Raw genomic sequence first — 24,871 nt, forward strand, 5'->3', positions numbered from 1 at the left:
GCTTTAGGGCTGTTTTCTGTTTTGTTTCACAGAGGGAACAGAAAGAGTTTTACCATCAAATAAATTATAATAGATGACATTTTTAGCTCTATATGTTCAAGGCAAAAAAGTTCCTCTCTTCCACAGATAAAATTTCACTGTACATTGTGCTCCCTGCATAGAGACCCACAAATTTCAGAGTTCTGTCATTTACAGGCCTTTCCTGAACTGAGGTGGAGGCTGCTCTGCAGACCTGCAGGAATGAGGGCCAAAACTTTTCACAGATCCCATAAAACCAGCTCACCAAGTTTAGGTGGATGCTCTGTACAGTGACAAAAGAGACAAAAGTCCACCATGGTTCATGCCCAGGTTCAGTTTTGCCTACCATGGCTTTCCCTCCTGAAGCAGCCAAACTTTTGATTTTTAAAAAAATGTTTAGAGATGAAGGATGCCTTACCCAGGAGCACAGCAAAGGTTTGAACAGCATCCAGCTGGAATCTAACCTGCCTGGAACACACTTCTGCCTGTGCTCAAAGAAACAAACTCCTTCAATAAAGCAAATACAATTACATCCTGCTGCAGCCTTCCATCATCACAGAAACAAATAAAACAATGGACACTTCTCGTGTTGGACTTCGGCAAAAGACATTTATTATTATTATTACTGCTGTTGTTGTGTTGCTGTTGTACCTCCTCTGCTCTGCCCACAGTGGTGGCATAAATGCTGTTACCACATTGTAGCTGATGATGCCGGTGTACAAATCAAAATCCATCTTAATTTCAAACTCCATTAGAAACACAGGAAAAAAGATCAACATTTACGAAATGTAAAGGGAAAAATGGTATGGAAAGAATTATTTTTTTTCTTTATTTTTCAAGCTTCCAAGACAGTATTACAAACAACAGAGAGCAAAGTAAAGCTAGAAATGAAATACTTGACAGCATCTGTTTAAAAATTACAGCTAAGAAACCTAATAAAAGTTGAATAAACAGTTACTAGAAATAAAAATTTTTACACATATGATATTTGTCTGGGATTTTTATTTCTTTAAAATAATTCATACAAATGGTTACAGTCACAAACATGATTTTAACCAAAAATATTGCTAGCCTACCACATTACCAGGAAGGAATCAATGTAGGCAATGAAATGCTGCTACTTTTCAGTAGTCTAGTGCCTTTTCCAGATACCACCAATAATATATACTTTAACTGGTGACAAAAAGCACAATGCTCGTTTATACAAAACCTTTTTGTTTTCCTCAAAATCTCTTCGCAAGGTTGTCTTCATTTTGAAATAAGGGAATTCATGCCAAAATTAGGAGAAACTGTTTTTCTTTTGTTTACTAAATTATTCTAAAAAATAAGACAAGCAGGTAGAAAAAACAATGCACTGTGTGGCGTAGAAAGAAAAATGGGAAAAATTCATTGTCCTGAGAAGTTTGCCAACTGCCTCATTTTTGGGCATGTTTGAAAATATAAAAGAAAGGATTTTTAATCTCAAAACTGGTTTGCTGAATGCCTCCCTTATGTTTTTCCTTGTTGACAGCTAAGCAAACAAACCCTTTTTAATGTTCTAGAAACTGTACACAGACAAGTACATTCATGATATAATTAACTACTAACTTCTCTTGCTTAACAAAGAACCCATAGGACACAGAAACAGTGAATCAGTCCACTGGACAGGGACAAACTACAATTTATACGGAGGAAAAAAATGCTTCCAAATCTTCTTTTTGTCTCCCACCTTTTCCTTTTATACTGTATATTGGACCAGTTTCTAAACCAATAATCGTCTCCTCCTGTAAGTTCATGGTTTTGCCTTTAATCAAAATCCAGGGTTTTGTTTTGAGTTGTGTTGTTTTCCACGCTGTGGCTGAAGTCTCCGATGTTGGGAATGCTGTTGTTGGCTACAATTGGTCGCTCGGGTGGTCTCTATCAGCTTCTGGTTTGACAGTTTGGCCAGGGGAAGGAGCATGGGGCGGGTGGGCTACAGCAGGGAGGCCGTGTGATAGAGACATGGGGTTGGGGACTATTCCTTCTACTGCTGCAGGTATGCCAGTGGAAGCCACGCTGACCACGCCCGGGGGATACCTGCTGGGAGGAGAAAAGCAGAGCAGACATTAAAACCAGAGCTGGCTGAGCACAGAGCCCACCTGTGGCAGTACCAGTTGCTGGTTCCTCTGAGTCTGGACTGAAGGCACTTGAGGCAGTAGTTCGTGTTCAGACTCAGGTGTTTATTATTTCTTATCAGTAAAACAGTCTCACTGCTGTGAGTTCTGCAGCCTTTCATTAGAAGGCACAAAATGGCCAACAATCTCTTGGTAGAAGGGCTTTTAAGACTAAACTATCCAATTAAGAACTGACACCTGGATTATTTTCCATTTTAACCCATTAACTAATCCCAAAAAGCTGCAATGGGGACTTTTCTGCCCAATTACAAAATGCCACCCAAACCCAAGAAGAAGGAAGAAGCCTGAAGAAGAAACCCAGGATGACACCCTGTGCCCTCCATCTTGCTGCCATCCACACCACACCAAAAATCCCCAAACCTCAATTTCTCACCTACACTACTCTCTATAACCAATTTCACACTTTTGTGGATTCCAGTCTATCTTGAAGTCCAGGAAACTTTCTCCATGAATGAGGGTCAGAGTCAGTGCTCCCCTGGGGGTCAGGGCACCCAAAGCAGGCAGAGAAATATTCGCAGTGCCCTGGGTTTCCACACCCACCCTGCCTCCTTCTGGAGCTACAGAGAAGCTTCTTTTGCTTTCAGACCAGTGAGAGACACAGGGGGTTCAGCTCCAGGTGAGATGCCACATGCAGATGCTGCTACATAAAGCATGGGAAGCTGCATTTTAACCAAATGCAACATGAAAGTTTTCCAGATTGTTTCTTCAGATTTAAGAGCAGGAGTAACAGCAAAGCAAAGGAAACTACCTTCAAGTTCTGCTGCTCTCAAAGCATAACCTCAACAAGAAGTAATTCCAGCTGGGTCTGTGCATTATGTTCTCTACAACTCTTCCTTTTTTTCCTCTTTCATTCCCGTGAAGCAATTTTAAATTTTCATTGTTGTGCTTTGAAAAAAATTTGTTTACACTATTTTTGCAGTCTTAGCTTCCTGACAGCTCCCCCCAAAAGCCATGACACCCACAGAATAGTAAGATGACAAACTATTACACCTGAGTAACTTTTTCAGCAGCAAACTTGCCACTGCACTTGTCTGAAGGAGAACCAGTGCCAGTTACACAAGGACAAGTGCTTTAGGCAGACTGCAAGAAAGAGAAATGCAAACACAAAATTTATGGATGGTTTTAAAGATTTCTTTCTCTATCTGGACAAACACCGAGGCCTAAATATTTTGTAAATTCAACAAAAGAATCATCCTCTGATCCAGCTCGATTTTATGATGGTTCTGATGTTATCAGGCTAAAAAATCTTGCAAATCTACTGTTCCAATCACAAGCTTCAGATGTAATTGATGAACACTAGTACTTCACAGTGCTGTATAAAACAGCTACACATGGATTTAATAAAAATATGTGGGTTTTTTTAGTCAAATACTCCAATACCTATTTGAAAGTTATGTCACACTGGCCACATAGCACTGACCCTTTGCCTCCTCTCCTCATCATAAAGTTGCACACTCATCCCTCATTTCTCTCATTCTCTCCTGCTGTACTCTGCCCACCCAAGCATCCTGGGGAGAGCACTATCCATTTGAAAGCCTGAACATAAAAAACCACCACTCACTGCAGCTTTTGCTACCCAAGTATTTACCCAGAACTATATGGACAAAAGGCACTTGTCAAGGTTTTTTCAAGTACATTATTCTGCTGTTATCTTCTCATCACAGCTCAATGCATCTGGGAATTTCACCCCATCTTTTCCATGGTAATATGTGTTTGTGCTGCTCATCCTAAGTTCCCTCAAACTGGCAGAAAATTAGTGCAGAACTTAGGCAAGACTCAGGAGAAAAAAGCTGGATACAAGCACTCTGAGTTATTTTTTTGCTTCCACCACAGAAACATCATGGGAACCACTTTTGGAAAAACAGAGCCAGAGAGGCTCAGCAGGACTGACATGGCACAGGGACAACAGGGACACCACACACTGGTCTGCTCATGCTGGCAAAGACTCCTACACACCACAACACTGGCTGCAGTCTGGGATGGGTAACGAGGCTGTGACTGATCACACCACCTGTAGGCAAGATAACTTTGTTCCCAATTGTACACATATTTACAGGGCTTCCTATGCTAATTCCCTCTCCACAGAGGTTCCTTGGAATTAATTTGCAGTTGCTAATGGAATTAGTTACTTGTTTCAGTAACTCCATTTGAATCTTATTAATCAAATTTGCTTCAATGCCTATGAAAACTGTCAGACAGTATTGTTTTACCTAAATTTAATTTTGAAACAGCTTTTCTGTTATTCTAGGTGCTTTGCAAGACACACAACACAACACAAATTTCCATTTAAAAGTCCAACGCTGCAGCTGTTCTCAAGACACAATCTCTACTGTCTAACAACAGATTCCTTCAGTATCAACACACCAAAGGTGGAAAAAAGTCAAGTCAACTGTGTTTTCCTCAGGAAGAAAAGCCAGAGCCTCCCCTTGTGAAAATGGACAGTGCTGGATCAGGAGCACTGAGAGTTACCTTATGAGCACATTAAACAGTTCAAACTGCACATCTGTAATTCTACTCTGACTCCAAACATCCCTTCTGTATACAAGACATTCCCATGGACACCGAGTCAGAATCACAGGATTCTACCTGCCAGCACCTGACCTCAGGAACAGGTTTCCTACAGACTTTTTGTAACATCCAGAGGCCCTACAATAGTTTTTCTTGTCTTAAAGCCACACAGTGGCAGCAGCCAATATACAGACACCATAGTGTTCCACAGAAACTGCACTGTACTCGACAACTCCCACCCCTGCTTTGCAATCCTCTTTATGAAATTTTTGTCCCTTTTGAATCATCAGTGTTGCTCAAATCCTGTCTCTGAAAGGGCACATAAACTCCAGCCTCTACCCATGAGCATATGTATTCTATGTAACTTTCCCTTTTGCTGCTATTTATTGCTTTTCCAGTCTTTCCATTTTTTCTATTCTTAACCAGCAAATACATCCTCTCCAGCACTTCATGAAGTTTGCCTCCATGTTCCTCCTCTGGCAGCAGGAAGCTGAAATGATTCCCAAGTAGTATGTCCACTGAACTAAATTTTTGTGAAAGCAGAAGTGAGCAGTTATACCTCTTAATTAATTCATACTCTTCCATCCTCTTCCCCTATGTAGTCTTAATTTAGGAGGAAAAATACACTAGCCCACTTAATTACAACAGATGGGCAACTCTAATTTCTACTTTACTCTCATCTATCTTTTAAATGGAGAAGCACCTTGAACTCACTTACATCCAGCTCTGTTAAAGAAACTGAGTCTGTCCTAGAATAGGTTCAATTTTTTAAGTGTACTCTGTTATCATGCACTGAATCTGAAAATCACCAGTGAAGCACCTCAACATGACATAACTCCTGAATTACCAACATCCAGCCATGCTCATCCAAGAACCTCTTCAGTACTCAGGTATTCACAGAACCATGGAATGGTTTGGGATGAAAGGGACCTTAGAGATCATCTTGTTCCAACTCCCTGCCATGGGCAGGGACACCTTCCACTGGAGCAGGTTGCTCAGAGCCATATCCAGCCTTATCCTCTATCTGTTAGGAGGCAGGAAGATGTGTGGAAATGTCTATAAATGGTACAACCAGTGTTCCTGGCTGTTGAATTTCTCTGTGCCTATGACCTGCCTGCCCTGTGACACAAGAAGTGACAGGGAGTTATTTCACAGGCAGCTCAGTAACAAACACACAGTGGTAACACAAGATCAGGGTATGTTATGCTGCTTCACCAAGACCACTACAAATAATTCCTCCTCAGGAGTATTGTTGATCTTTACTCGTGGGATAGGTCCTGTTTGCGTGACCTTTAGTATTGATAGGGTGTCTTGCATTTCACACAGTAAGTGGTTTTGTTTTCCCGAGAATATGATGATATTCAGATGATCTAGATTAAAATCTGCTGACTAATGCTCAATGTTCTTAGCTTGTGACACTATCTGGTAATTTGAGATTTCTGTCCTACATCAAAATACAAATGAATTATATATCCAAAATAAAACAGCCTCGTTAGTTTTAATTCACCAAAAGAGATATCTGCATTTTTTAACATATCCATTATTATCCCAGGTCTTATCTTCTAATGCAATTACATGAGTATGATACAGTTATTAGCACATCTGAAACACTGTACTGTCTGTGAAAGATTCCAGAACTCACTTAGCTCAACATCATCTTGGATTGCAAAGATAAGATGGAAAAACTTGGTTAGAACAATCAGTTCAAATGCTGTACTTAATCCAGGTAGGAATTAAGCATCAGCAAACACTGCTATTGGAACCAATTCCTTCATAAAACCTGAGCTTCAAGTGATGCATATTTTACACTTCACACAGTAGTAACTGCCTTTACCCACATTCAAACACTATTCTATTGCCCCTCCAAAAAGCTTTTAACATTTATTGTATAACTATTAACTCCTGCCTCAAAATTCCTAAAATTAGTTTTATTTTGCATTTGAAAATAATTAAATCAGAATTTTACAATAAATTTTCTACATCTAAAAAATGGGCTGAAACCACATCTTAAAAAGCCACTCAGTTCAGTGTTTTTCCTGCTTAAATTGAATACATATGGTCTTTACCTTGTAAATCATTAACTCCCCCAAACATTCCAAAGTTAAAATTAATTTCTGGCTGCAAAGCCTGCTTCTGCTGGACTTGTGACCCCCAAAATGAGAACAAAAAGCTGCATTTTATTTGGGCATGGACCCCTGTTCTTAACTGCCATGACAGGGTTGGAGTTATTACCTCCTGTCCAGCAACACCTGCCTTTAAGCCCCAATTACATTCAGCCATACCCTCACTACTCCAAACTGAAGTCCATGAAACCAGATGCTGTGTGGAGGAGAACATGTGTGCTTGAGCTTCTCATTTAAGCAAATAAAAACACCCTTCTTAGATATTTAGGGCTATGGGCATCCTGCCAGAAATAAACATCAAGTGATGTCATCACCAAATCCAAGTCATTCTTTTCCCTCGGTGCACTTATGGCTGCTGATGTGGCAGAGGGTGGTGACACTCAGCCCTGACACCCCTCCATCCCTTTCTGATGAGATTATTCCAAGTCACTGGGACAGGATAATTTTGCTTCACTTCTCAGCAGGGCACAGCTGGGTTCCCATATGGAGTAACACAAAATTAGGAATCCCCCCTCTACTAAAAGTATGGGGAGTCCTCCTAAACAACAACAAAGGTAAAGCAGATGCATGAGGAAGGATGAGGATTAGGATAATGAGGTATAGCAAAATAGTGAGAGGACTGCACTGCCCCTTTCCTCAAGGCACTGAGGGAAGCTGGCATTTGGAGCTTTCTGTCACTTTCATCCTACTTATGTGTAAATATCATACTGGAAAATACAAAAACTGCAGGTGTTTTTCATAAATAAAAATTGTCTGAAACTGGCTACTAGGAAGAATGTGCTGCTAGAAAATAGCTGCTAGGGGTAAAGGGACAGAGAATGACTCTGGAGCAAACAAAGTAACTAAGGAATTGCATATTAGATGTAAAAAAATGCTACCTTCTATTAATTATTAAGACCTGCTTTCACAGTTGACTGAGAATACATAGATCAAGTCTCTCAAATGCTTCTGCTTAAAAATTAAACATATAATTTAGAAAAAAGCTATTTTAAACATATTTTCATAATCACCACAGGCTGTTGCACTGTTTTCAATACTGAGTTTCTTGTTCTCTCTTGTGTCTGGAGGCCACAAAACAATGTAAGTTTATTACTGAAAGTCTTTCTGTAACCTACAACTGCATCATTACCTTCAGCAAAGGAATATAACACTTCCACTGCAACACTGGAGAAGACCAGAATTGTTTTACTTGAACATACAAACAAATGCATATTGCTCACATACTAACCTAACAAAAAAAGACTGTAAGAGGATTTATAGTCAGACACAGCATGACTGATATCAACTAACAAAACAAGATTATTCTCCTGAACACAGTAATTACAAAACAAATATAGCTGGTGTGTAATGCAAAAGCACTTCAATCATTAATTGGAAGATCTTTTATCTCTTCTTGAATATGTACACCGAATTATGGAAGTATTTCTTCTACCTCTTCAGCACACTTACCTGTATGCAGCACCATTAAGCTCTGGATGAACAACTCCAGGGTCCATACTGGCCCAATGTGTAGCTGCAGTCAAGTGATCTTTGTTAACACAGTTTTTCAGACTGTCTGGAATTCGACCTAAGATGAAGCAAGAAAGAGGAAATAAAAATGTATTAAATTGTGTGTCTTATACTCTTAGTACGTTTATGTTAAAAAATACTTACAAATATTTGTGTATTTAAATCAATACATAAAATGACACTAAGACCTTGTTTCTGATCCTTGCTGTAGCCTTTTGCCTGGGACTTGGGTAATAATGGCTGAAATGCTCTGCTTAATTTTGATTTTCCTGTCTCCCTTTATCTACTGTATACAGGCTCTCAGCAGAACCAAAATCAGTAGGAGTTATCTTTCCAAGAAGCTGTAATTTGGATATACAGCACAACCATCAATCAAATCCAGTAATCTAGTCCCCTGCTGTAATTTGGATATAGAGCATAGCTACCCATCAAATCCAGTAATCTAGTCCCCTGCTTTCTGTCCTCAACACCACTTTCCTTCTTTTCCTTCCTTTTAGTTGCTGTAACAGCAACTAAAAACGATTAATGAAAATACAGAATTCTGAATGGAATTGTGCCATAAACCTGAATATGACCAACACTTATTCTCCGTCCTCCTGAACTTTCCCTTCTTTTATCTAAATTGCTCTTCACTTTTATTTACTGCAATGCATTAATCCTCAACCATGCCTTTCATTCCTACACAAAATGAAAATACACCAGAATTTCCTTTCTTCATAACCCTTCCTTAACCTCTGAAGAACAACTGAATTTTTAAGACTGGAAAATCTGTCAACCTGAATCCTCAATTCAGCACTGGACAAGCCTGGGACTGTTTTCTGCAGAACTATCTTCAGTCCTGCAACAAATGACATAAACAGATCCAACACGAATTTTCTTCACAGCAATAGGAAAGTTTCCACCTATTTTAAATGGAGAGAGATCAATTGGAGCATGTGTTTCTTCTGACATCTCTTTTAACGTGTCTTCACTGAAGTTCAATCTTACAGTGCATTTGCACAGAGGGGCAGAAAGAGGTAATTTTGAGTCCACCACTGCCACTGCTGGCAATGGTACTCCAGAAACCCTTTCAAAAACTAACCATGCTCCATCATTAAAGAACTCAGCCTTCTGTCTCCAGCCAGCTTCCTACTGGAAATTTGATCAAGGACTTCACTACCTCTGCCTGCTCTTTCTATCCATCAGCCTGGCCACAATGGGGCTGTAAAAAAGCCTTTTCACAGAACTGCTTTTTGTGCAATGGATACCATCAAATAGGTGTTACTCCATGACTTCACTGATGTCCCTGAACCTGTCACGTCTCCTGTGCACAACCTGAAAGGGTTTTAGCTCAGGACTGAACAAGGTGAGGTACATGCCCCATTATAGGTGAACTACCTAGAAATCATCTTCAAAATGTAGCTGAAATATACAACCATCCAAACTTCTGCCAGAACTGTCCACAAATTTAAACAGTATCTTTCTTCTTCTAATCCTGTCTTCCTCTTTGCCCGCCTTGTTCTTCATTTTGCTAACTTCTGTGGGCATGTTCTACTAGTCTCCTCTCAGTAGTTTTTTTTTAAACTTCTAATGGTCTTTTCATTTGCCATGCTTGCCTATCTCTTACATCTCTTCCAGTGGTCTCCTTATTTCATACTTGGAATGCTTTCGAGTTTAAAAATGTATTTCAAGGTATTTAATCTCTGCTGATTATTTCTGTTTTACACATCACAACATCACTGACTTTTAACCAACAGCAGAAACACTTAACATTTTTATTGTCAGATGGTAGTCACAGTCTTCATTCCTACACTTCACACCTTTTTCCAATTATTCTCCCTCTCTACGCCCTCTCTTCTTTGTGCTCCCCTATGGTTTTCATATATCCAGCTTTATCCCACATTTCCTGTATCTTTCCTACATTTGTTTCACTGCAATTCAATGTCATTCTCACCTCCTTAATGCTGGTCTCAGTTTGATCTTACTAAGAACCATATGCAAACACTGAAGTGCTGACAGCTTCGATACAAATCAATGATCCAGATTGCTGAGAGCACCATCACACTTGAAGGAACTGTAGGTCTGCCTTCCTAGGCACATATGCTTGGGCTACTGCACAAATTTAACACAAAACTAGCTCTGGATAGCTGGCTCTTCCTTAGCTTTTAGACAATAGCCTATTAATGCTGATTTGCACATCAATCCTCCCCTACACAGGTATTGGATGCTGGTTTGTGCAATCTCTCCCAGAGCTATCTGGGAGCAGGCAACAGTTACTGAACACCCTGACAAACAAACAAATGTAGCACTGGAGTTCTGGAGTACAGCCACAAGGACCAATTCCAGGAAAAGGATGGTCAGGCCCTTCAGGTCACCTCTAAAACAGAGTGAAATTGTCCAGTAAAGGACAATTCAGCTCAAGAGTTTAAGAGGTGTCTTTAATTAGCATCCAGAAGAGAATCTTCTTTCTGCACAGGCTATAAATGAAACTAAATTGCCTGGCCTCTCTAGGCACAAGGCAGAGGGAAGGATACTGCCAGTGCTTTTTGTGTAACAGAGCAATGCCTTGGCACTGAACTACTCTCAAGGTGACACAGATGGCCCTGCATGTCTGCAGAGCATTCAGACAGTATCGCCAAGGGGGACACAGCAAAGTCCAACTAAAGGGAAAACATTAGTGCTTAATGAATCATTTTCCAGTATGAAAATCCTTCCTTTATTTTAGGCTACAAGGGATTCAAACCCATGCCAAATGGCTCGGTCCTCTCATTTTATTTATTAGCAGTGCATGTTTGAGACGTAGCTGTTTTCTCTTATGTGAGCAGTTTGCAATTACATGGCAGTTATATAACAAAGACACTGTGCCCTTTAAAATGCCAGACTTCTTTAGCAAGGCTTTAAAGAGGGGAACATCTAAAATAGAATAACCTCCCAACAAAATACTGAAAACTTTACATAGAGAACTGCTTGTGACAAGTATAAAGGAGCCTCTAGGAAAAGCTAAGAAGATACCAGCAATACCAGGAGGACTTGCAGGCAAATCCATCAATGGGTAATAGTTATATGCAACAAAGAAAAAAGCAGATGATTTTTCACATACAAATACATTTCCTATACATGAAAAAAGTACTGATTCTGCAATGCCTGCCTTCCCTTTGTAATTGCAAAGAACCTCCAAAATTATTTGTTCCAATTCTGAGAATAGACTTAGTGAGCATTTGCTGATTTCTGTGTTCCAAATATTAGAAAAACCCAAGGCTGCTCCTTTTAGGCATCTTTCAAGACTGAAGAGATAGGTTTCTTAAAAAGAGCTACACAGTGAAGGAGCTAACAATAACAGCAACGTGAGTCAGTACCTGTGATCGCCCTCCGGATCTCTCGCGCTGCTTCCTCCCGCATCTCAATCGAGGCTTGTTCACTATACCAGGCTGCATGTGGGGTACAGATCAGGTTTGGTGCATCCTTCAAGGGGCCCTGACTAAAGCTAGAGGAAAATTTAAAACAAGATCAAATGACAAAAAAATATTGGGGGGGCAAGGGGAAAAGCAAGGTGGGGAATCCAGATGGATTTGTACATACAAAGATTAATTTCTACAACACAAAAGAATTGCATTTCTATTCCTTACTGAGTTTGTTTATAATTCTGTTAATTTAATGTACTATTTAGGGTATAAATAAGCAACAATCACTTTTTATAGACTCAAAGGGTGGAACTTAAGTATAGCAGCAACATTAGCTTCTGTCCAATGCACTTACTGTAACTACAGTCACTGCCACTCCAGTTCTGGGGCAGAAATGCATAAAGGAAAACCCAAATTAATTTAGGATGCCATTCCATTTGTCTAGTTCATCACAATTTTACTTTTATTGCATTAACTAACAAAGCTCTTTTCTTTCTGTCATATGATATCTAATCATTTAAAGAAAAAAAATCTTACAGCTATTTTCAAATCAGAAGTGTGTCCTTCAGCAGCCTCAATGCCTTTTGCATAATTCAGGGTTTTTTCTTTTATTTTTAACTATCTTTTCTTTCCCATTTGTTTATAGAAACTCCACAGAAAGAAGGAAATTTACAGATTGTTTTTTAGGGAAAGCAATGAATCTGTGTACAAGTGTTATCACAGATACAAAGTAGAGAAACTAAAAATAATGGAAACTTGCTCCTCCTACTCATTTCCAGTTTTAATAATCTTGCAGTCAACTGCAACAGGAGAGCAAATATTTTAAGACAAAAGCGTGCTTTCAGAGTTGGTCATAATTCATAAAACGATAGATTTCATCTGTCAAAGTTCAATAAACATCCAAATATCTGGCAAAACTCTTGAATTAAGAGTGCATGCTGCAATCAGATAGACATGCAGCACTGCAGCCAAAGGAAACTGTGGCTGTAATCCTGCAGCTGAATCTCTGCACATGGCATCTCCATGCAGGAAATGGGACTTCCTAGAGGTGCACTGGGCTGCTTGTGCAGATCCCAGACAGGGATTGGGAAGAATGCATGGAGCTGCAAGTCCCCTGAGCTGCTACACTCTGGCTTTGCACAGCACTACTGCATTGCAATGACTACCTTGAGGAGTAAATGAATCAAGGGTATGCATAAATAAAATTAAGTATTTGTGACATGGCATCATGCCTCAGTAGATATAAAAATTCTGACTAAAAGGATATTATTCTATTTTTTCCAAAGTTCTATTTCCCCTTCAAGCTGGAATGAGATACTGTCCTCTCTCCAGTCTTTGCAACCTGCCCTGAATCTGTTCTTCTTCAAAAACTTATGTGGATTGTTCCAGTTAAAAATAACAATTTTCCCTGCCCAGCCTGAAAAAGGCTTGTCACATGCAAGGACTAAGCTACAGCAGTCTGTTCTCAAGCCTCAAGGACATATGAAATAGGCTCATTTTGATGAGGAGTGCTGATATCTCAACGCCAATGCCACTTAGGGGAGTGGTGCATTTCTGCCTGAAACACTGGACTTAGTAATTCAGAAACTCAGGCTTGTGCTACCAGCCCTGCTACTGACGCTAGAGTGACTACTCCCCTTATAAAGGGTAAAACAAAATAAAACCTGCACTCTGACAGCCTTCCTGAACCCTTTTTTGTAACCTCTCACACACTTATGGCTTTCCTACAGAGGCAATCTGGACAGGTATCTTTTCCTTCAGAAAGGTGTCATAAAGCACCTCTCACAGCACAGCTCAATTCTTTGCCTTTGAAAGACCCTGTTCAGGCATCAGCTGCCTCCAGAGCTGCACCAGTGGCAAAGGTGCACTCTCCTCAAAGCCATGGCCAGGATTTGAACTCAGGTTCCTGCTGTTTCTACTAAATAAACCCACTGTTTTTATTTTTCCTTTTAAGGAATTACATCTTGGATGTCACTTTTTTCACTTCTAACCACATACACAAACTCCATCTACATTTGCATTAGCCCAGTGCCGCACAGATTCATGTTGCTTTGCTAAGGAATATTTAGCTACCAAATGAACAGTAAACTCAATTTACTTGTTGCTGTTGATTGTATCATGCACTAAGACTTAAAAATAAGAAAGTGAACAAAATAAAAAGAAAAGAAAAGGAAAAGCACCTGAATGGTTCTGACTCATGTACATCTAAGGCTGCCCCTCGTATCCTTCCTTCCTTCAGGGCCTGTGCAAGTGCTTTTTCGTCTACTAACCCACCTCGAGCTGTGTTGACCAGGAAAGCCCCTTGTCTCATCTAGGGAAAGTTAAAAACAAGAATGATGAAATAAAAATAAATGAAATAAAATCGTTGTGGCATTATTTTTTACTCAAAAGAAGCATCCATTACAACAAAGGCTATTCAGCTGGTTTAAACTGTAACAGTTGTCTTCCCTTTCCATTGGAAAGTACCACCAAATGTGATGCTTCTAACATAAAATGCTATTTCACAGCACTTAATAACCTTTTGTTTCTTGTAAGAAGTGTCTTTTAATAGAAGCGTTGTTTCAGATATTGTGCAGTAACATGATCAAAAGATACAACTGTGCATATGAAAGTGACAGATCATTTTATGCCTTTTTATTTCACTGTGAAATTGCATGAGACAGAATCTACAGCACATTCTTAAACAAATTCATATTTTGTGGCTTTCAACTTTCACACAAATAAAAGCCTACATGAATTTTTCAGAAAAATCAATGCTTTTGGATTTTCAAACACTTTTCCCTTTAGTTGCCAAAACACAGTAGATGTATGCATTATTTATTTTTGTTACTTCAGCTTCCTCCTCCCCTGTGAGACTTTTCAAATAAAGGTCTAAAGAATCCTTCTATTATTCAATTAAAAGGCATGAAAATGAATTTGGTTGAGAACGCTGTGTGCCCAGGAGAGAAGCTGTGCTGTGCATTGTGTAGATTAGCATTGCAGATGACACTACAATCAGTAGAGGGAGAACTACAACAATTTACACCATAATACATCCACAACTTGAAAACAAAGTGGCAGTTTAAATAAGAGAAATGGTACTGAAATAAACATAAATTACAACATCCTGCTTCCAGCCACCCAGGTATTTCATCTTTGACAGATGTCTCAAATATCTCTGCATGAAGGAAAGCACATGAAGGGCAGGAACCATGGAGAAGATGAATAATGAAAATCTCATTTTGTACCAATTCCATCTCTCAACATAAAAATAAGCAAACCCCAACATTTTGACACCAAGTCAACTTCACAAAACCTACACATCAAACTAAACTTTAGGAAAATGGATCCTTACACTCAAATACTGATTCAAAATGCCAAATTCATTAACAACAAGGAGGTCTGAATAAGTCAGTTTTGGTTGGTTTTTTTTAATGAGGTCACACAGAATACTAATATGCACATGCTTTCAGTGTTTTATGAAGAAAGAACCCACCATATTTTACTGGCCAATTCTCAAGGTTTAATGTGGCCCTGCCTCTCTCCATTTGCAGACTCCTGGGCCATACAGCAAAACCAAACTCCACTTACAGGAGCAGAACTAAAGGGTGCTTCTCTCAGCTTTATATAATTAATTTGGGAGTCCCAACAGCAAAGAAACTGGGGCAGGATCTTAAGCTGGTCTTGTAACAAGAAGAGATTACTTATGGGAACAATCACTGCATCTCCAGTTCTTGGGTCAGTTGTAGGAACTGTACCAAAACCAGCACAGGTGGGCTCACCCAAGAGCCACTCACAGCTGTGCAGACACACCATAAAGGCTTGTGGGAGCTCATACACCCTTCCCATTTCTGGGTAAAAATGGAAATTTGAGTTGTAAGTACAGCTTGGTGCATTTACAGGCCCTCTGAAGGACATGAACATTTTAGTTAAAGTGAACCCTGCTAAAATCTTCTGTCCAATCTGTCAATCAATCCTGCTTGAGTTTTTATTTTAGGACTATTTACGAAACTCTACAACTAGCACTAAGACACTTTCAAATCAAACAGAACATGTCTGCATAAATGCATTCTAGAGGGAATGAATTATGTGACTCATGATAAACTGTCAGGGTGGATGCAGCTGGAGATGATCCTTAACAATGGGTGGAAGCTTGAAAGAGCTTCACAGCTGGAACTGCTGACGTCTGTTAAATTCACCTACACTGAACCTGCAGAGCTGCTTTATAGAAGCATTGTCTTTAAACTGCAGTTTTTTCTCAAATCTCTATAACTAAAGATGACCTCAGCCTCAAGAGCACAAGTTCATTGAAACACTTCTCTGAGCTACTCTGCGACTACAAGGACAAGCAGGATGGTTTTACAGAATAATGATTAATTCAGTAGAAAAGTTACTTAAGAGAAGACAGACACCAAATTTTCAAAGACACTTGAAGTATATGTCATTTCAGACTGCACAAAACTCAGGGTGAGACTTCAGTGAAATGAGATGTACCACACTTCTCTGTACTTTGTTCAACAGCTGGTTATGACATGAGCATGCAGTATTGGACAAAAAGGGTATGCAATGCTCTCTAGAAATTCTAGGCCAATTCCAACATCTGTCAGCCTAAATCAGAATATGCTCTATACACACTATGCAGACAGAGGGGTTACAATTTCATGGGTTTCACAACCACTTTACTATCCAGACTGCTTCACCCAAACTCCTACCCAAAGCAAGAACTATCATCTAACACTTTAATTAATCCTTGCTTTGATCATGAAGGTTAACAAATAGGAAGATAAATGCTTACTTAAGATACTTTCCAGTGCAGAGTTTATTACAGGCATTTAATTTCAGATGGCATGACTCAGTTTTAACATGTTTTCCTTTGCTTGTTTCTCTGATTAATGCACTGTGTCTTCTCCAAAGCTCAACACACTTCTCTGCTTCCACTCAAAAACTTCCTGTGATAAACTGGCCACAGTTTCACAACTGCTGTACAATAAAGTGACCAATGCTCAGTGGTCCCATGGAATTCAGTGTGATGCTTTTTGGGTCTAGATGTCTGCTTGAAAAGACATCTCAGCATGTAATAACTACTGAATGTACCCAGCCATACAAGAGAAGACAATATTCAAGGCAGGGTGACAGAGCTCTGGTCTCTTTGGTTTCATTTTAAGCTTCTTAATTTTTCAGAGTTTTAAATCCCAAATCCTGATTTTATGTTGTGATGGATTTGCAAAATCCCTAAACTCTCAAATCAAGAAGTGTGTTGTACTGTCAGTTTTCTGCCATCATCCTACATGACTGTGGAACATGTTCAGTAAGTTCTTCAGTTCTGAAGTTCAAGAGTAGCAGGTACAAACTCTTTCTTAGAAGACAAACAATGATTTACTGTAGAAGAGTGCTACATATTGTTACCAACATATAAACCTATTACATATACATATATATATAAAGAACAGCCAAATCAACTATTCTATCTTAGGGTTTCTTTCCTCTACATTGCCTCCATTCTTATGTCTCAGTGTTTTACTTCTGGCTGTTACCCACACTAAAACTGGAGTCAGACTTTTTCATGAAGTGTCTGGCTTCTATTATCAAATTTTTTAACAATGGAGCAGTTACTACACCCAGATTTTGAAATGATTTCATTATTTTGCATATTACCTACAACTTCATGGAGGAGTTAGTACTAATTCCAAGAAACATTATTTTTCCCAAGAATGCAATGCTGTAAATGAGCTCCATCCTTGAAGTGCTCTGCGAGCATCGGGACTGAGCACAGGGGGGAGCCATTTAGTCATAATCCTTAAATTGCATCAAAGGAACTCAAACTGAGGGACAACAGTGAAAGGCAGAATTGCCACCTGAAAATACACATTAAAGGAAGAAGCTACTACAAGACAGAGAAAAAGTGCTTTACATCAATGCCACTTCATTAAATCTGAGTAATATTAAGAAGAGTGAATTATTTCCAAAAATGCAATGTTACTGAGCCAAAAAGACAATAAAAGCAACAACACATAAACATCCAGCTAGTTCCTAATCAATTATAGACCTGTTTGATCTTAGAGCAGCAGAAGAGAAAGATTTCTATCAAATGACAATCTACCTATTTACAGAAATAAATGCTATACAAAGTTGGCAAGCAGCACTGGTGTGGAGGGCACCCCCAGAGATCATTACCTGCTTTATGGTGAAGTCATTAATAAGATGATGATTGTGTTCATTCAAGTTGCAGTGCAGGGTAACACAGTCACTGTGGAACAGCAGGTCCTGCAAAGTGCTCACCCGCTGCAGTCCCAGAGCACGCTCCATGCCATCTGAGAGGTATGGGTCATAGAAAATCACACTGAAGCCAAAGGCTTTGGCACGGAGAGCTACTGCTTGCCCAACACGCCCTGGAACAAGAGAAACACGCCATGAGAGCAGATGTAAAGCAGCTGGTGGGTGTAAGGTAGCCTCCTGCCCAATGGGAACTCTTGTATCGAACCCTAATGCTTTGTGCAGCCACTGCAAGGGCAGAAAAGGGAGGCGTCTCCCATCCCACTCAGAATCATCACTGGGATCAGAAATGGTACATCTGGGCTGTTTCACACTGCCTTCAAACAAAGCAGGAGGTTTGCACCTTTTGTCACCAGATATGTGAAATGCCAGAAGATGTCACGTAATCTGCAATAATCTGTGTAATGCAAGGCTTGCCTGCTGGGCCTGTTTATGGCAAAACACCACTGCCTGTGAACACATCCTGCCAAGGGCTTATCCTTACCCATGTCAAACCAGCTGGCTTTAATAAAAAGCTATAAAATTAATCCTCAAAAATGGGTGCAACAACAAATAATTTGTTTAATCTGAAGCGCAACCATTCTCAATACATGGAATCTCCTTTCTGGTATTTTCCTTCATTTTGAGTAACATCCTTCCAGAATTAAAATGCCTACAAGAATCCTGTCATCTAAGGCTTTAAAATAAATTTTATTCAGCTACCTGAATGATAAATAAACACAGCTGATCATATGGCATCTAGTTACTAGGACTGCAGTCCCACTTGAAATTGACACTGAACTTTGCTTTTTTGTTCCACTTCCCTTACTGTCATATTTCAGAGCTGTGCCCAGAAGCACTGTATGGGCATGACTCCACACCACATGTACCAGGAGGCGTGTACTCCCCTTTGACACACTACCAGTAAAACAACGAGGGAAAAACCTCTGAGTACATCTAATGAGTTACAGGCATTTTGAAGAGTGAGAACCAAGACGCTTTTCAAGTTTAAAGTTTACAGACCAGATATTCACATTAGAGTACTACAAATGTTGGATAAAGATGTTTCAAAAGCATCACTTGACACACCACAGAAACAATGCCTAATTTGAAAAAAAAACAAACCAAAAAAAGTCAAAAAGTTTTCCTTTGTAACATCTAAGTTTGTTTTAAAAAGCATCAAATCAACCCAGGGAAATCCCATCTCTTTCCAATTGTGCTTGAAGGGATTTCCCTCTGCTTTTCAGTTTCTCTTTGAATAAACTTCAGAAGCCACAGAAAGAAAGGTTTTTGCTGATCACTAAATGTGAACACAGCAATTCTGCAGTGCTCAGTGACAGATGTGCTTGGAATATTAAACAGTATATCAATCTGACAGGGGCTTTTCTTTGGGGACACCAGGTTAGAATACTCCTCAAAATCTTTCATTTCAACACTTGCATGCATGTTATTTGTTTGCTTTCCAGGCTGTTTTTATAAATTTGAATTAGAAAATTTTCAACACAAACACTGTATTGTTTCCAAATTTTGGCATGTTCACAGCTCAAGGAATCAGTCACACAACTGTAAATATTTTTTTTTTAACAAAGCATATAACTGTTACTCCAGCTCCATTCATTTTCACATGCAACATTCTCTCATCTGTTCCTTTTTTTTAACACTTTTTACAACACTAATACCTGAGGGGATTCACAACAGCAAAATCTCTTACAACAGCCTTTCCAGTTAAAGCTACACTTCATTCACTCCCACCCAAGCTAATAAACCAAAGCTTTCTTCAATGGGCACAGAAGTTTCCTTCAAAAACACTAGGGAATCACATCTCTATTTCTAACCAGGATTACGCTATTACAAATATTTTATGGGATAAAATTCTTCTACAATTGACAATTCGTATTTAATCTCAGTCATTAAACAAGTACCACAACTGGACACAAGGAATTTGCCAAATTTTTTTTAAATTACCCTCTGACATAAAGAACAACCACAAAACTATGATCTTTTTTTCCTTTCCTGACAACCTTCTATTATGTAAGACTCCCCTGAGCATGAGGGGTGATTCCAAACCTACCTCAACACACTGAGGACAATACAGCACACAAAGCATCTTTGGGACAACTCCATGTTAAGAGCATATCAAATTGTTATGAATATTCATGGCTGCTTCCAGGCAGGGCAAAAATCTTAAGCTCAAAACCCTAAATTAATTTATTAGTCTGTAGTGTGAGAAAAATGCAGAAAATGAATGTTGCATAAAATTGCAGAAAAAGCAGAAAGCAACAAAAGTGTATTTTCAAGGAAACCAAATTCTAGCATTCATCATTTTAGAAGAGAGATTCAAACACCCAAGTCTCCTGTTATAGCCTCATCCATTCAACTCCCCCACAAGTCTCCCAACTCCCCTCAACCCCCATGTTTTTAGGTGTGTCTGACCATGACCCTGCCAATGACCTGATCTGAGTGTGACAGTACAGCAAGGACCCTGCTCAGCCCCTGGGATATGCACACTCATCCTATGCTAGTATTGCCAAGTTTTATAAAATGACCTTGATACCACAGAAATGATGATGATGACCTGTCTGAAGACTTCCATGGAAAGAAAAAGTGCTTTCACTTAGCAGCTCTTCCCTGCCAGTGCAACAGCAGTGGAGAATATGGGTAATTTTTCCTCCTTCTTGGAGAACTCTGAAATGTGGAGAGTGCTGTTCTGTTACATTTCCTGCTGAGCACATTAAGAGAGCCAGTAGGACTGCTAAGAGGAGATCATTTATTGCAGAGTAATACCACCCAACTCTTAAGCCTTGTTTACTTATAACACAGGTTAATAACTTGGCCAAGCATCTAGGTAGGGCAGTGGGACTGTTGAGAGAATAGAGCAGGTGAGGAAAGACAAACTGAGTGATGACATTCACTGTGATGTGGAGACAAATTTATTTAAAAGAATTTCACCTTTCTTGGGTGAGGAAATGCATTAGTCATTAGTCATCAGCATTTCTTACTGAGAAGGAAGGCAAAGGGAGTGCAACTTCACTGCTGTAAAATTATCAATAGAGCAGAACCAAGGCCAGATGTCTATTCATCCAAGTATTTACATGCTGCTGCTCATAAATATTCCTCCTTAAAAAAACCCACAAACCCCTATATTTCTAGATACAAGGTGAAAAGGTAGCTTTTTTTTTCTTTTTTAAATGCAGGACTTAGTATCCACACTTGTGATGCATCACTTAAAATGCAGGACACTGGACAGTAATAAAGATTAAAAGTGACAAAGGCAGCTGTTAAATGATGTGATATTATTATTTATGTAAGGCTCAAAGAATCAGACATTTTACAAAGACAGAAAGAGGCACGGGCTGTGCCCTAAGGAGCTCAGGGGCTAACCAAACAACACAACAATGACTGATGGGCTCCAACAAGCACATGAAGGAGGCATTATGCTGTTGAGTCTCTGCTTATCTTCAAGCTCAATACAAGCAGAGGATGAGAGATGGGGTTAACTTTAAAGGAGGAACACAGAGTAATAGGATTAAGCAGGACAGACCAAGTGTCAAAGCAGGAATATGCATGAGAGGAGGGAAAGAGAGTGGGTGATGGAAAGAAGGCAAGTGAGTCACGAAACTTGGCTAGATCAGCGGATAAGGAAGTGAGTAGCTGAAACTTTGGAGACACAGTCATTCCCTAGCACAGAGATAGGCAAGAGCTAGGGTGTTTCTCTTTGGCAAAGAGCAAAGCCCAGGAGCAGATGTTAAGGTCTGCAGTGAGCTGTTGCAGCAGCAGTGATAAATTTAAGCAACCCACTGCTGAAGAGACCACAAGTTTTAAGACATGAATAGAGAAACACAGCTGTATAGTTGAGAGGAGATGATCTCAGACACACGTTGAGGACAAAGGACAGAAACTGAGACATGACACAGAAAGAGAGGAAAGGGCTGAGCAACAGATGATGAGAACTGTTTATGTTGTGTGTAATATATTCACTTTATAGCATCTGGGTGGATCATCACTTCTGACACTGACATGCCTAAATAATAAACTGAGGCAAAACTCCAGATGTGGGGAGAGGCCACTAGTGAAGAAACACAACCTAAGGACAACAGTCTTTGGCTGTAAATGCCTGTTTGAGTCTGAAAGCCAAGACAGCTAACCTCTTGCAGAAAAGGGTGCACATCAGAGCTTAAGTGCCTGAAGCACTCACACAGAAATCCTGGAAGATCTTCTAAGTCTACATTTTTACTCTTCATAAATACATAGATTCATAGGAGTCTGTTAGACCAGGTCTGACTCGAAGTGTTGTGCCTATTCACACATATGCCTGAGAAGGAAGAGTGTTAAGTTTTCAAAAGTGACCTTACAATTTAGTGTTATTTAAAATTTTGAATATTCTGTGGTAGGAAATACATAGGAACAACAAAAGGCTGGAGATAATGACTAGTCAAAAAATACAACAGAAGTGTGCCCTTAAAAATCAGATTTTACTAGCCTTTTTAGTGTAACATGCACACAAAAGACTTGCTTTTTAAAACTAAAACCAAAACCTAGCATTTTGTAAAGCTTTATACACATACTGGCAACCTGATTACCCATTTATTCCTCTATACTTTTCAGTCATTGAGAACAAAACCAGCAAAACTCACTTAAGGAAGTCAATGATGAAAGACTTTCTTTCTAATCTCAAGTCTGAATTTGTTCAGTAAAAACACCAAACTGAATGACAGCAGTACAGGTATCTCCAGCAAATGTGCACATTGCACGTGAGCCAAAGCTTAAGTTTCAAAGACCAGGTATGCATTTCCATTTTGGAAACACTGCAGGCAGCTGTCTATGATTTGGGTACAGATGCTGTGACTGTGAGCACAATAATCGTTGTGTGTTTTAATAAGATGCATAATTACATTAGTATAGATTTGAGAAAGCAGCTTCACGACTAACTTCTTGAAAATCATATTTTAAAGGCAATTCTTTGATTGTGAAGATGGTTCTGGTGTACTGCATGCTCATTTAAATGAGCACTATGTAACACCAGGCTATTTTCAGCTTCTAAAAGTATGAGTTCAAGGCTGGAGTTACTTGACAGCAATGTGTAACTGGAGCAGTCATTTCAATATGATGCTTTGTTGTCAAAATCATATTACTAATTCCTGTGGATGAATAGCACAGCAATTACATCCACAGTCTATCAGATCTGTGTAAGACAAGCACATGACTGTATAATTTTAATATAGAAACTGACTTGCTTGTTTTTCTTCTCTACTTCTGTAACAGACAGTAATTAATTCATCTCTAGCAAGCCTGTCTATCTGTTGGATGCTGAAAAACATTTAGGGTCACTCAGAGAGGTAAGTAGGTGATTTTATTAGGTCTAGAAACATTTCACAATTTCTTGCATATATTCTTCCTTTCATTAGAGGTGAAATATAATTTCAGATCCAGCTCAATCAAATGAATGCAATAACTGCTCTGCAGGGTGTTACTGAAGCAAAGACTTTTTAGTTACATAAAAAACTGTAAAAGGAAGAAAGTCCAAACAAAACCAGATATGAAAGGGATATATATATAAGGGATATAAGAGATAAAACATACACAAGATATATAAGAGATAAAACATACACATGGAATTGGGCTGAAGTAGCAGGATTCTTGTCCTGGAAAAGGGAAGTGATAGTGTCTCCTCTTACAAGTAGGCAATATGGCAACAGAAAGACATACAGAAACTCAAAGAACTGAGAGAACATCAGCAATAAGTTTTCTGAGGAAAATAATTATGTCTAAAGGGAGAACATTTGAGTTGTATAATCTACAGGAATGAATGCCTGACATGGAGTGAACAAATGTTCCATTTTCACAGCTCAAATCTTCACTCTATTTTTTAAGCAACGGGCAGCAAAGAGCACGAAACCACGTAGGAAGACAACGTACCTAATCCGATGATGCCCAAGGTCTCCCCTCGGATGCGGGCAGCTCCCGAGGCCACTTCCCGGATCTGCTCCACGCTCTGGACCCTCGTGCCCTCGCGCAGGGCCTGGTGCAGCCAGGTGGTTCTCCTGTACAGGTTCAGGATGTGGCACATGGTGGAATCTGCCGTTTCTTCTACGGAGGCGGCTGGCACGTTACACACGGCGATCCCTGCAGGCAGCGGGGAGAGGACGCTTACATTTCCCATTTAACAGCAATGCAGGAGCGTGATGGTTAAAGTCACACCTAGCTCAACATGTCTTGCACAAATACTGAGTTTCTGACTGCAGCAGCAGGCAGAATACCTGACATAAGAGTTGACAACTATGTGCCAACTTATTTCTCTGATTTTTTTATTACTATTTATCATGCTTTTATTTATTGCAAACTAAGGCAGATAGTAAACAGGCCACTGAAACCACAGAAGGAAAGCAATGAAGATGTCTGATAGTTTACAACATGGTAAGCATTTTACATTTCCACTGAGCTTGGTGTTTTGAATAGCCTAGAGAAACCTGCCTTGCTCTCAACACTGTGGTCAATGATCACAGTTTAGGTTTAACTGTGTGAGTTAGCTTTCCACCACTGGACAAATACCCTCCCAAAAGCTATCTACACAAGTTACAAAAAGGATAAAATAATTTATATTGACAGCAACTCTTATAAAGCCTTCACAGGATGACTGTTAGTAATTCCACATCATGTGTAGGTAATTGTGATACAGGAAAGGATAATCTGTTACACGTTGCACAGGGGGTTTTTGGAATTACAACAAACAGCATCCCAGTCCTTTGCTGGTTCCCCACATTAAAGGGAACCCATCTAATTGTCAATAAGAAAATGCAAAATCTGCTTCTGCATGGCATGCAGAAATAATGCCAAATAAACCCATGTTCCTAACAGCTGAAAAGTCACCAGCTGAAACTAGCATAACATCAAGCAGCCTAAATTGTTACAGCCATAGAAAACTGTGGAAGGTGGATTATTGATTCAAGAC

At 39.5% G+C, this 24,871-nt stretch overlaps 1 protein-coding gene across 10 annotated transcripts in view; it reads right to left on the reverse strand.

The window, feature by feature from the left end:
- Positions 1-613: 613 nt before the first annotated feature.
- The window catches only part of CTBP1 (C-terminal binding protein 1), a 236,538-nt gene continuing 212,280 nt past the window's right edge, over positions 614-24,871 (reverse strand). For 8 of the 10 annotated variants that reach the window (XM_084204390.1, XM_084204398.1, XM_084204396.1 and 5 more), the window contains 6 exons: positions 23,839-24,045; positions 17,845-18,059; positions 13,872-14,002; positions 11,647-11,774; positions 8,252-8,369; positions 614-2,076 (listed from right to left, as the gene is read on the reverse strand). In XM_084204390.1, the coding sequence (XP_084060516.1) occupies positions 1,890-2,076; positions 8,252-8,369; positions 11,647-11,774; positions 13,872-14,002; positions 17,845-18,059; positions 23,839-24,045 (986 nt within the window). In that variant the 3' untranslated portion in view covers positions 614-1,889. The remainder of the gene's footprint in view (positions 2,077-8,251; positions 8,370-11,646; positions 11,775-13,871; positions 14,003-17,844; positions 18,060-23,838; positions 24,046-24,871) is intronic. The other 2 variants (XM_084204392.1, XM_084204394.1) reach the window with 1 other exon arrangement.

This window comes from Fringilla coelebs (assembly GCF_963513975.1).
Source record: "Fringilla coelebs genome assembly, chromosome: 4".
Classification (NCBI taxonomy): Eukaryota; Metazoa; Chordata; class Aves; order Passeriformes; family Fringillidae; genus Fringilla; species Fringilla coelebs.